The 14,416-nt window shown below is 37.0% G+C and overlaps 1 protein-coding gene across 2 annotated transcripts in view; it reads right to left on the bottom strand.

Moving 5' to 3' along the window:
• The window catches only part of PTGER3 (prostaglandin E receptor 3), an 83,739-nt gene that overhangs the window by 39,357 nt on the left and 29,966 nt on the right, over positions 1-14,416 (bottom strand). For both annotated transcript variants that reach the window (XM_037042481.1, XM_037042491.1), the window contains exon 2: positions 9,568-9,747. In XM_037042481.1, the coding sequence (XP_036898376.1) occupies positions 9,568-9,747 (180 nt within the window). The remainder of the gene's footprint in view (positions 1-9,567; positions 9,748-14,416) is intronic.

The following is a 14,416-nucleotide window of genomic DNA, read 5'->3' as shown; positions in this document are numbered from 1 at the left end:
TAACTAAGTAACTAACTAACTGAATAAATAAAATCTTAATGGTCAAGGAGCTTTGAAGATAAAGTACAATCGCTTTTCCTCTAAAGATGGCTTTTCATGGAGCTTCTCAGAAGAAAGACTCCAAACCACTGCTTCATGAAGTCAGCCTACAACTTCACGCACACTAGTACAGCTGCCCGATTTATGCACGCGCATTCAGCAGGTAGGGTGCTTTGGTGTCAGAGAGTTGTTTGCAATAGACAATGGACTTCAGTGCTCTAAGATCTCACTTCCATCTTCCTCAATACAGCAAGAAAAATTCAAAGACATATGTCATTAATTGCTCCAGACATTTCCCTCTAGAGAAATAAAAACTGTGAACTTCAATAGAGCATTCTACTAATAGCTGTAAGTGTTGGCTTAAAGCATCATTAATTTTACATTTGTAAGGTCTGTAAGTGTATGCCTTGCATTCTCACTGAAGGGGTCAATCGGTAAGGTCATCCTTGCTGCTTTCAGTCTAAATAGCAATGCAAAAATGTAGTGCATGCAGGACCGTAAATACATATGTGCCCATGTACACATGTAGCAACATAAAATGACATAACAAAGAGTAAGAGAAAAATAACAGGTTACATGTAAACAGGTTACAGGTTAACCTTTTCACCTGTTTGTGTATAGCGTATTGCATTTTTCAGGTGGGGTGGTTTTTTTACTGACTTTGACTAGCTTGATGGTAAATCTTTTTTGCTGTGTCAGCACAAAGCAAAACTGAAACAAGCTCTTTGTTTTACGGCAAATGCATCACTGGACAGTGTGTAAGTTTTTTTTAATGGTTCTTTTGTTTTGGACCTGTTTTTTGGTGAGCAACCTATATTGTTCTTCCTCTAATTGGGATTATGTTGTTTCCTTTCCCCCATATAATGGCAATTTTAAAAAGTGACTAGTGGTCTTTTTAATAATGATACCCCTGATTATGTTGATTTATTACTATGGGCATAAAGTGAGATGTTAAGGAATTTTGGCATTCCCAGAGAAGCAATTACATTGACTCAGTTCCAGGTTTACATTTTAGCTTCCTAACCAAACATAGAAACTTGTGAGGTTCCTTGAGTCATAATGACTCTCACAGTGAGAATTCTTAACCTGTGTCCATCAACTTCCAAGACTTCCATAGACAGACATCAGGAGGCCACCACAGCCTCTGCACCATGAAGGTTCTCACAGGGATCTCTGATCCCAGAGAGATTAAGAACCACTGTTCTACTGGGTATTAAGTACCTCAGCTGGTTGTAATGGTTTCAGATTATTTTCTTCTGATGTTCTTTTCAAAACGAGAGTCAAACAACTTTGCATATTATATTCAAAGCCTTCTTTTAAAACAAGTGTATAAGAAGCCACAGACCTTTCTTACTTGGCCTCAGAAATAGACCAATGGATACTGTCGTTCTAATTTTATTTTTTGGTCGGATTTGGGATTTAAGTTTTTCAGCTTTCCATTCCATACAGGTATAGAGATCATGGCTTGAATTCTGTCATCAAAATATATGATCGTAGTCCTACACTTGAGGTACCGCAGACTGCCATAAACTGAGAAAGACCCAGGCTGAGAGACATTTGCCTAAAAGTTGACTGCTCTTTGAGCAAAATCCTTCAGATTAAATAAAGCTGCTATGGGTCTGTTCTATAGACCAAATATGCAGAAGTAGCATTGAAGACAGGATTTGGTAAATTAGTTCTCTCCCACTAAGGCATCGGTCTGGAAAATGTGAACTTAAAAGGAATTATAACAGATTTTTTGAAGTCCTGGGAGAAATGGACTCACTCTTCTTAGATATCCCTTTGAGAGACATATAACCCTAGGGCCTCTTATCAAGAACAAAATAGGGATTGGAAGCATCAATAGAAAGGTGATACTTTCTAAGAAATCGTACCTGTTCATTTGTGAATAGGTTTATGCAATTACAGAAGGGGATCAGGGCTGGGGCGATCTGGGCATTGTCATAGTGGCAGTACCACATTTTTGTGCAGCCAGACACAAGCTGGTGGCCTGCTGCCTGCTGCCTCTGGAAATGCCAGGGCGGTGCCTGTGAGAGCCTGGATCTCACAGATGGCCTGTCCTGACATACGGCCCCTTCTGGGTGGCCACAGACACCAAGTTCTCCACTGGGAGCAATCATGTCACCCATGGTACATTTGGCAATGTCTGGCAACATTTTCGATTGTCAACTAAGGAAGGGTTACTGGCATCTAGTGGGGAGAAGCCAGAGATACTGCTCAATAGCCTACAATGCAAGGACGCCCTTGCCCCCTCTGCAGTTTCCACAGAGATGCTCTGTTCAGACCCACACTTCCCACAATAGCCACTAGAAGTTAGTCAGCATCAATGTCTCGGAAACTGTAATGCTTTGGGCAGAGTAAAATGAAAAAGTATCATAAAATGTGTTCCCTTTCTTGGTTAACACCTATGCTTGTCTCCAAAATGCAGATTAAATCTCACTTCCAACAAGAAACCATTTCCTATTTTAGGGTTACCTCCTCCATAGGCTCACATACTCCCATATGCTTACTTTAATCACAGCTCTAATCAAATTATTTCTTATTCTCCTACTAAATCTGTTGAAAGTTTTTTTTAAAAAAATTCTTATGTCTCAGCACCTACCAGAATGCTTGGCACATACAGGTGCAAGACAGATATGTGGTGAAGGAAAGAACAAGTGTGGGTCGGAGGACTGGCCTGGGTTCTGAGTACCCACTCTCCAAACTGGATTTATTCAAGAGTGTTTTAGGCGAGCACAATGGCCCCCAAGGATAACTAAGGATATCTGATCCCACGTCCTCCAAGGACGTGGGACTGGATAATATCTCATTTCACAGCACATAGGTGCATAAGCACTGTGGTGGACATTTCTGGCCTACTGAAAGGTAGCCATAATCATGTTTACCTGAAATTCTAAAGAACATAGACTGTAGACACTGTAATACCTTTGGGGGTTTAGGACAAAGCCCTCCCAAAATGCCTTTTCTTGGGCACAAGGAGAGTAAGATCAACGAGCTCCCTTTAAAAAGCTTGGCTTTTGTTTCAACATTGTACAGAACTTCCTTCACTGCAGAAGCAAGAGGAGGGTGGCCCGAATGAGCACATGAAACTGGGTAGTGGAGCAGCCCCACCTCCATCTCCACTAGTGACCAACTCATGCCAGTGCCAGTGATGACACTGCCAAAGGGTCTGACTACACCCAAGGACGATTCTGATGTTGACTGCCAGTAAATTACTCTAGAATCCATAAGAGAGAGAAAGAACTAAGTTTAGAATAAATGTGCTTTCGTGTTAACAACTACAGTCCTGTTATTATCACATGAATAATTATCACATTGAAAATGGGGGAAAAGCACCTCTCAAATTTATAGCACATAAATTATAATTTGTACTGTTGATGATTCTAGAATATGAAACAAAATGATTTCATTGTTCTAGATAATACAATACTGTTGTATTACCTTGTGCTGTTATTTTGACAAGGCACATCAAATAGGATTTCAAGATAATATTTAACACAATTATAATATTCCTGACATAATTTGACATCAGGAAAAAAAGACAGGAGCATTTCAGGACATTCCACTTTATTTTCCATTGACAAACACCACATAAATAACATACATTTATTAAACATACAGACTAGCTATGACTTGAATTGCCACCAAAATTCTGATGTACTTTTCAGTCTCTTTTATTCTTTGTCTTCACAATACTGAAGACAAGCTTTCAAAACATGTTGAGACATTTATTTAAAGCTTTACATAGAGGTGACAAAACTATACTTTTTCACTTAACCAAGTGCACAGAGACAGGCTGCTGAGTGGGGCTGGTGGGGAGACATATGCTTTCTCTACTGAGTTGACATTAGCTATTGAAGTGCCAGTGAGCACAGTCCTTACTTAGACACACTTCGTTTGTTGTAACCAGATTAAGATAATTAGTGCCTAGTTTTAGTTTGTTTGCTTAAAGAAATGTTCAACTTTCTGCTATTTGTATAACTCATTTGGTCAATAAAAAGGGAGAAGGTAAAGTATTTAATACACATATATTATATAGATGGCTGGGAAATATTACATAAATAATATATATAATATACATGGGTTGGGAAAAAGAGCGTTTAGCTGCCAGTGATTGATGACTTGAGTAAACGGAAAACCTGCTCTTACAAAATAGAACCAACTGACACTCCACTGTAAAGATAAATGTGGTCCCTTCCTCTCCTTGCTTCTAGGGAATGGCCTAAAAGGATGAAGCTGGTTAACAGGGTTGGAAATGTACAGGTTTTCCTCCATATCTTTCTCTGTATTCTCTAACCCACTCTGTGCCCATTCCACATAAGTATCCTGTCAAAAGTTAAAATAACATAGAAGTGTATCAGTAAGTCATATGCATTTTCTCTGCTTACCATTACAGCTCTGATTTCTACAGAAACAAAACTATATAAAGGAATTCTTCAAATAATAATTAGAATTGGGTGACTGGCTAGCTTTGGCTAGATATCTGATTCACTTTAATTAAAGGCCAAAATATTCTAATTCCAAATCAAGTGACAAAAGAATTTATGGCCTGCACATTTGAAAATAACTTCAGATGTGGAATTATCTCCAAAATGCTAAAAAAGCCTGAAAAGGTTGATTTGTTCCTGAGGGTAATTTCTTTCTTTCCTATCTTTGCTCCAATAATAAAATTGTTTCATCAAAGCAGGATTATTGAAAAAACAGACTCAGCCCTGGCTGGTGTGGCTCACTGAACTGAGAACCAGCCTGTGAACCAAAGGATCACAGGTTTGATTCCCAGTCAGGGCACATGCCTGGGTTGCAGGCCAGGTCCCCAGTAGGGGGTGCATGTGAGAGGCAACCACACATTAACATTTCTCTACTTCTCTTTCTCCCTCCCTTGCCCTCTCCAAAAATAAATAAAATCTTTTAAAAAAACAGACTCAAACCTATTTCATAAATTAGGACATTAGCATATTAGAAATATGAAGCCATTCTCTCACCTCTTGAAAACAATCCCTGCCTCACCAATAGTAAATATTTGTTACTTTCTCTCCACGAAAAAATAAAAAAGAATAAACATGTTGGAGGCAAGGAGTCTGGGAGGAACAGTGTTGTTTCCAGTGAAGAAATATGTAACCCGGGAGACATTTGGGTTGCTTATGCAATGAAGCTGAAGTAAAACTTCTGGAAAAAAATTTAATTCTCAGTAAAGAAAATGTGATATATAAATGAATATGGTATATATTTGATTGAATTCTATTTCAATCAGATATCAAGAAAATCATACTCAGCTGATGGTATGGTAATGTCATGGTTTACAACTCAACTTATATAAATTATAAGCCTTTAAATACAATACTCCTTTTAGGAATTATAAAATAGAGAATATGTAAAATAAAAATTCCCTTTCCTTTCATCCCTTAAAAGAATAGAGTACAGGGGAGAGTGAGATGGAATTGTTAAAAAGCATGTTTTGAAGATATCTTCACATCTGACTTAAAAATGAATTGTTCATCGTTTTTTGAAAAAAAATGACTTTATTGTAGATTTGATGCATTCAAGGAAGACATAGACAAGGTTTTACTTGATTACCATAGATACACTTTCATAATAAAGTTAAAGTCTTTTTGGTTGGCGTAATCCAGGTAAATAAGGACATTTGTATGATATTAGCATCTATACACATGCTACCAATATAATGAAATTCTATGAAAAACCAGAATTTTCTGTTCCGTGCATCCTATGTAATCAGCACCTACTCGCTGTCCTAGCACACTGAGCTCCAGCTTCTTAACAAGTGTGTACATGAGTCTTAGGTTGCTTTTCAAATTTGTACACTGGTTCTGTCACAACCTGGGGGGTGAAACCGCAGGTACATGCCACCTCTTATAGCATTTTATTGCAACTCGGAAAACGGTCCCATGGACGTAGTCACAGTATTAAAGTTTTCATTCTGAAAATGATGTAATTCATTCATTGAACAATTCTTTACATTTATTTAGACATTAGTTTTATCGATTTTTTTAGACATATAGGACCACGAAACCAGCAATAAACCAGCAGTGGCGAAGATTTGGCACGGAATATGGACTAAACTTTTCATGGAGATAAATCATAGAAATTTTAACTATTCCATAGGGTTTCAGTAATAAATACTTTGCAGTCTCTCTGTGCCACTCATCTTCCAGGATCCTGTAGATTTCAACAGTAGCTTTTGGGGTTAAATTATGAAAAGAAGTGGGCAATATATGTGCCTAAAATTACAAAGAACAAAATTTTCCTATTTTCTGTCTCCAACTTGATCCCAATACAAAAGAACTATTAAATAACTGTTGTTGCAGAAAAACAATTGTTTTCCACACAATTGTGGGATTAAAAGCCAATTACTAATTTGGAGTCAAAACCAACAAAAATATAAAAAGCATTAAATAAATAGAAAGTGTAATTTACTTAAAAATGTAATATTAGAATACCTCGTTTTGGGACCAGCACGTTTTGAAGTACTGGTGGAAAAGTCTAAGTGTGCCAGTGTGGTCACAGGGTCTCCATAGTTAACTTGTACATGAGCTTCTACGGTTTCTTTTCTGTGACATGGTCCTGAGATCTTTCACACACTAAAAAAGTGTTAAGCAGAAATATATATTCACTTTTTAAAACTCATTGTCATTTAAATCTGGCATGATTAAACACTTAGGTTTCCTTGAAATTTCTTGGATACAGCAATAGGTAAATTTGGTAAATTTTGAGATAACACATTACACTTTTCAACTTTAAATATGTTTAGGACATCCACCACACCTATTTTATCTTAAAAGCAAACTGTTCCTATTGGGTAGCATGTCCTGATTTTCTTATTTCACTCAGCACAGCAGTACAACTTTACCATTAGAAAATCAGGACTCCATCATAAAATATTTTGATGGCTGATTTTATTATATTTCCACATTCTACTCACTCATTTCTTTCCATGTGGTCTCCTAGACTTCTATTTATTTATTTTACCAACAATATGAAGTTTAGGAATTGTCTTAATTTATGCATGCATTTTTTTTCTTGCCCAGATAAACTAAGTCTATGGAGTGAATTTTAAGACCAATGAACTTAAACTTGGAAATAGTCATACTCTTCTATGATGACTCTAGATGTCTACTTCCAAACCACATCTAAAGCCTCTGCACAATGTCTATGAAATCTAACCTCAACTATCATCCCAAGACTAAAACTATTTGACATCTATTTCTTGTCAGATTTTCCCTGGACTAACAAATGGCTGCCTAGATAACAAAACTCACATGCCATTTCATAATTTCTTCCTTTTCCACCTCAAAAACCTGCCATTTTTCCACTCCTACCAGGTCTTTGGGATATGAATTTATTTTGTGGTTAAGAACAAGTCTCAGGCTCTTTTGTCTTCATGTATTTCTGTGGTTGAATAAAAAGGGATTTTTCTTTGACAGTAATCTCCATTATCTCTTGGATTTATCAGTATCTTAAATTATTAATACAAATAAAGCACTTTGTTGTGCAGCAATATGACACTACACATTTGAAGATAAATTCACATTTCTATAATTAAATAAGCAGGGATCATTCACTTCATCAGCCTGACAAACTGTAATGGCATAAAGCACTTCAACTGTGTGGTGGTGCCTAGCCAATAGCACTCTTGTTGGGCAGACATTTATTCATTCACTCACTGAACAAAGTTTGAACACTTTCTGTATCCCAAGTGCGGTGCTAGGTGTTGGGAAAAATAACCCCATTGCGTATGTGTCTACCTGATCATAACCTGGGGTCAGAGGTCCATTGAAGAAGTAAAGCCTTTTTATCACAAGGTCATGTAAGTGAACTTTTTTTTCTGAAGTAGATGGTTTTGTCTCATACCGCAAGGAAGTGACCTGTGGGATAATCCGACTAAGGCATAGAGAGATTTTAAAATGGGGTTTTCACATTGGTCATTTATCACCATTGTTTCCAAAACCTACATTTGCAGAACTATTGTGAATACTTCCAGCAGATCTTATCTTCTCACTCAGTTTGACATGGTCATTTAGAATGACCATTCCGGAAGGACCTAGGCTAGTGTACATAGTAATCTAATAGATATATGGTAACTGTTCAAGCTAATTCTTTTCCAAATGCCTACAACACTCAAAGACAAATAAAGTTACTAGATAAAAAAATCTCTTTTTTTTTTAAACCTGGAAAGCAGTAAAGTAACCTGGAGATTAGAATCATGAGAAAATGTTAAGTAGTTTACAAAATGAATGCTTCCAAGAATACAAAGAACATTTTGTGTAGGCTTAACTTAAAAGACTGTTGTGTTTGTTGGGAAAATGCTTTTAAAAAGTGCAATCATCAAAATTTAAAGTTGTGATCTACTTGTGCCTAAAAGATATAAAGCTTAGCTATTAAGGTTATATACATGTAGACTATAACAAAAATATTTAATGATAAGTATTTAGATAGAGCTACTCTGAGGAGAAGACAGAGAAAGTGCTGCAAGGAAGGTCAGTATTGTTATTTCCTTATTCAATAAATAGGCCAAACTATGAAAAGTCTTTATGGAACTCTCAAAATTTTATTGGTCTTAGAGTCAGAGTTAGTATTTAAATATCCCAAAGACTAAAGAATACTTTTGGTGGAAAAATCAGAGATAATTAACCAGAACACTTATATTAGTGCTCAAATCAGTCCTCAAATGCATTCTGAAAGGTCACTGCACTGACCCTCATGGTCAGGTTCACGAATCTTCTCCAGGCTTGTAGGGATTAAAGATGTGTTCAAAAGGAAGAACATTCAGCAGTTTGAACAGTAACAAGTCCACACATACTTAAAAATAAATGGAATTGGCTCTTATTCAGATAGTAAGTAAACCTAATTACCAACACAACCAAAGCTTAAACTTTGTAAACTTAACACCTAATTTACATATTGAACAATACTTAAATAACATTAATACCAGTGAATATTGTAGATACATTTTTTCATCTTAGTTCAACTTTTTAGAAAAGTGTAAGGGGCAAAAGAGTGACACAGAGAGAAAGAGAAGTAGAGAGTGAGAGAGAACACGAAAGACCAAGGACTCTGAAAAGAACCAAACAGTTGCCTTGTCTTCGATGATATACGCATTAAACCCACTGTGTACTCAGTATATGAGAATAATAACTTTCCCCACCCACCCAGCACAGATCAAGATCACTTATAAATAATCACATATTCAGCTACAAATGGCAGAGAAGCCAAAACACTTGACTGTTATTTCATATATTTTCTTTTGTTTTTCAGTACTTTTGGCACAGGGAATTATCTATGCTGAGACCATTCAGCCTTATTTCAAAAATTCTACTTTGATGCACAAACAATGGCACGCCAGAGATACCTAAATTCACAGTAAGTTTTAAGGCTATTTGTTGCAGAAAGCTGTGAACATGCAAATTGATTAAGTGTTTTCTTTCATGCTCCTGTCTGTGTTATTTCATTGGATAATGAGATAGGCTGCCCTTTCTGTTCATTGTTAGAGCAGCAGGAGACAGCATTGGCTACCTGGCAAAACTTCCGAAGAAGAATCTTTCTTAGCAGCAGATAGACCCAGGGATCCAAGATCTGGTTCAGGGAAGCCAGGCGGACGGCTATTAAGAAGAAGTTGCATTCTTTCTGCTTTTCTGATTGTGCCTTGCAGTGCTCAACCGATGCGTGATTGAAGGTCATTTTCAACATCATTATCTAAGAAAGAAGAACAATAATTGTCCCAAAGGTTAATAAGGTCATATTCGTCTCCTCTGCACAGTACTTTGCACATAGTCAGCTTACAACAAATTGGTTGTTGCAATGAAATGATCAAGCAACATTTATATTCACGGAACATAGCTATGATTACACAAGACATTCCTATGGATGTTCCCACATTTTTGGCTATTTGACACAACACAGCTTTTTTTTTTTTAAAGTGTATGTTCTCAGGCTCTTGATCCTTGGGATTTAAGAAGTTTCAAAATAACACATCTCAAAATTAGCCAAAATCATCTGTCTTGTTGCAGAAAACACCAGCAGACTGATACCCAAATGAGAGCCAACACTTCAACAAAACCAAAACTCATTCAGCCTTGAACTTCAGTAGTTTAACTGAAAACAAACATCACTGAAGAAAAAGTAGAAGCAAGAAAGGGGAAAGTAATAATAATAACATTTTCTGAGTCCTCATCATTTTCCAGGCACTGTGTCAAGTTCTTCATATGCATTTAATAAACAATATAAGACAGATATGATTGCCTTCTCTTTCACAACTACAGAAACCGAGGTTTAATGATGTAAAACAGCCGAGCCAGACTCAAACCAGGGTTTACTAGCGTCACACGGCACACGGTATTTTACTTTCCTTTGTCTCTCCCTCCTTACCACCTGCTCACATAGAATGTAAATTCCATGAGGGCAAGGCTTGGGACTATTTTTTTCCCACACAAGTATATTTACACTACCTAGACCAATGTGTAGCAGATGGTGCCCAATAAATATTTGTAAATGAATATATTATATAATACATATGTGAATATATTAATGTATGACATATAATGTGTAATATACACATTTACATTTGAATGAATCAATATTTGTGATTTGCACAGAAGAGAAATATTGAAGGTTCATATGCATCTGAAAAAAGTATTTGAACTCATTAATTATTAGATACACGCAAATTGTGACAAAAATAACAAACCATTTTACACCCAGTAATTAGGCAAAAATGAAGAAATGTGACCTCTCTAAATGTCAGCGAGAATGTGGAACAATGAGGACTCTTACACACTGCCAGTGAGAGTGTGAACCGGAGCCGCTGCCTTGGAAAACAACCGGCCACTCTCATCAGCTTCCTCCAGGCTATCCTTCCCTTGGGGATATACAACCGGAATTCTGCTGCAGGAGTTGTGCATAGGACGGTTCATCGGGGCATTGTTCATAATAGCAAAAAAATAAAAAGCAAGAACAACTGAAACATAGGGTCACATCCCAAAGCAAAGAAAGGTGCTGACATTATAACCGGTTTCTAATTTGTCTTCCTAGGTACCCAGCTATTAAGTAATTGAAATGTGAACGGAGCAAATTGAAATGTTCGAATATGTAATGATTATATAATGAAATGATATTTTTGACATGTTGTGTTAAGTAAAATACATTATTAAAATCAACACCACTGGTTTCTCTTTACTTTTTAAAAAATGTTGCTACTGGAAAATTGTAAGTTACATGTAGGACTTGTATTTTTTGCTCACAGTTCATTTCTGTGGAAACCACTGTCTCTCTGGAGGCCCACACTTACTGAGGTGTTCTGTCCTCAGGTCTCATATTCTGAATTGAAGTCAATAACCCTGAGCACGTGATTCACATGAGCCACAACCCCACAGTCCCAACAACGGCACTTTCATTCCTACACAGGCACCAGGGCCCTGTGTGTCAGAGTCATCCTGGACGCTTCTGTTTCGTCCTCTGCATTGCCTTTTACCCTTATTCCAAGCTCTTCCAAGGTCAGCTTCTCCTCTCCTCTGCTTTACACTAAAAACAGAAGCCCAGGTGGTGCATAGAAGTGTTGGCACATCACAGATGCAGCAGCCTTAACCGAGCCCTGATCAAATCCTCACCAGCTAAAGAAACTTCAACTTGGTCTCCTTGGACAGAGTTGAGTCACAGGTCATTCTTAAGCCAGTCACTGGCAAAGGAGATAGAAATTTTCAGGTTGGGCTTATAGACAATTTCATATCCTGGGGCTTAACCCGTGGTCCTTGACCAAAGTACCACCTAATGCCTGAACAAAACTATGGTTCTATAAATAAATAAGAAGAAAGGAATGGGTAGGCAAGCAGTAGACAGCCATGTATTGTGAGTCCATAATTTCTTTCAAAGGATTTTTTCCCAAGGGATTTATTCAATAAAAGCAGAAAACAGCTGTACAAATAACTGAATGTTCAGTGAAGCATTATCCATACTAGCAAGAAACTGTAAACACATGACTCTCTAACATCAGGATTAAAGCTTAATAAAATACAGATATTTTATTTCACATGGGTCTCAATGCTCCCCTGTCTGGCTTGTTGTGAGGCTGGTCACGAGGCACAACTGAGCCCAGGACGGGTGCATCGGCTGCAGAAAGAACCTCTGTGCTGCCTGTGCCCTGTTTTCCGTTTGTTTTTCTCCTGGTTCAAGGGGTGGAAGGGAGCATCCAGTTCACAGAATAGTATGTTTAAGAACTAAGTGAAGACAACAGATTATAAAACAGTATTATGTATACACGGCTATACTGTTTATTATAATTAAATTATGTAAAACACGTAAACTTGTGGAAGGCGATAGAATTACTATTAATAATTTACTAGTAAACAATATTAAATTGTTTTTTAAATTGTACATACATAAAAGCATTTCAAACATTTTAGGGAAGGCTTTTATTTAAAGGAAGTTGATTATTATGCTCTTCCTTAATAAATACAAATCTATTATGCTTATTATACACCAAATTTATTTAAAATCATATTTCTACACTAGTATCTTTTGATGCTGGTTCAGAGTCCTGTGAACCGAACATGCCCCCTACCGTGGCACGCAGATGGCCCCCTCGGGAAGACCCAGGTCCTAGTCCCTGGAACCTGTGAACAGATTATCACACATGGCAAAAAGGATGTAGCAGATGTGATTAATGTTAAGGACCTTGAGATGGGGAGATTGTCCTGGACTGTCCAGGTAGACTCAATGTATCACATGGGTCCTTAACATCTGAGAATCTTTTCCAGCTGTGGTCTGAGGGAGATGTGACTACAATAAGTGGTCAAAGAGATACAATGGTGCTGGTTTTCAATGAAGGAAGGAAGCCATGAGTTAAGGGATGTAGATGTATGGCCTCTAGAAATGGAAAAAGGCAAAAAAAAAAAAAAAAAAAAAAGCCAATCTCCGATACTCCTTCAGAGCTTCCAGAAAAGAAATGCAGCCCCATGGACATTTGGTATTAGCCTAGTGTGTCAGACTTCTCATCAGTACAACTTTAAGAGAACTTTGTGTTGTTTTAAGCCACCAAGTTTACAGTGATTTGTGAGAGAGCTACAGTAGAAAATGAACATGCCCACAGAGTGAGCACTCAACAAATGTTGAGAGGGGGTGGGGCGGAATGAGCTTGAAAATGATTAATTCCCTCTTGGTAGGATGAAACATCCTAGCCTGTTCATTTTGTTCACTTTCTTAGAAAACTTTATCATAAATAAAGTAAAAGTAAACTTCATTCTAAAACTATCCACATATCTCAATTTCTAAATTTGCAACATGTAAACTGAACTCTTATTATTTAGTGACATCAGTTAGATTTCAGTATATTTGACTAAAAGGTAGAAATCTATATTTTCAACTTAGTTGTCTTTAAAAAATATGTAACTAGTAATTCTTTTTTTCTTCTTTTTATAAACAGTTGGAAAGGTTTATCTAGCTCTTACAGCCCCTATTTTCATCCAATAATGAAATAGATTTGACCACTTAACCATCTTCCAGAAGTGTTCTGAGCCTGGTCTAGAATGATCTGAAAACTCACTTAAATTACATTTTCATTTTCTCTTATATAATAAAGTATTAAATTTCTTCAACTTTTTATAATCAGGAAAACTTACAAAACCACGTACTAAAATGGGTTTTAAGTCATTTTACACAGTTCCCTTTGATTATTAAAAATTTTTTATGAGGTTAATAATACTAACTTATTTTTATTAGGCTAATATAGGTTTCATATGCCTTACATGGGTAATTTGACTGTAGTTTCCAGTAACTCACTATTGACAATGCCGTGATTGTGACATTATAAAATCAAGCTCTGCAAGCAACAACTGGCACATGGGGAGGGACACTCCAGCTTTTCCCAGAAGCTGTGAGATGTGCAATAAGAAGATAATTTGAATTAGAGGCAGTGAGCACGATACTGCCATTTCCAAATGGCAGAAGGGATGGAAGTAGGGCCCCAAATTTGTCATCTACGTTTGAACATAAATGCAAGTTAGCATCTATCTGTTGAGATATTTAGCTCCTATATTTAAGGAGCTAAAAAGTGATTATGATTTTTGCAAATATTTTTTAGATGGTCAGACTTTGGGATCAAGCCTTTGGCATGAATATGTTGATTTCTGGTACAATTAACTATTCCTGTAAGTCCAATTCTACTCCTTTTAGAGACACGGCAAACAACCAAATAACAGGACACTTGACAGCACAGGAGCTCTTTTTTTTTTTTTAGGCAAATGCATGTATACTCTGCCCCACTGCTCTTTCCAATCAGCCTCACACAATAAGCTAGTTGTCAAAGGAGCTTTGAGGACCAATTCTGGCTGATCAGAGCGGCTGCTCTTCTGCCAGCATCTTCCCCAGGAGC

The sequence above is a fragment of the Sturnira hondurensis genome, unplaced genomic scaffold (genome assembly GCF_014824575.4).
Source record: "Sturnira hondurensis isolate 20B ecotype Veracruz unplaced genomic scaffold, ASM1482457v3 Scaffold0000648, whole genome shotgun sequence".
NCBI classification, from domain to species: Eukaryota; Metazoa; Chordata; class Mammalia; order Chiroptera; family Phyllostomidae; genus Sturnira; species Sturnira hondurensis.
Note: the sequence above shows the minus strand (reverse complement) of the source record. Positions and strands in the feature narration are given on the sequence as shown.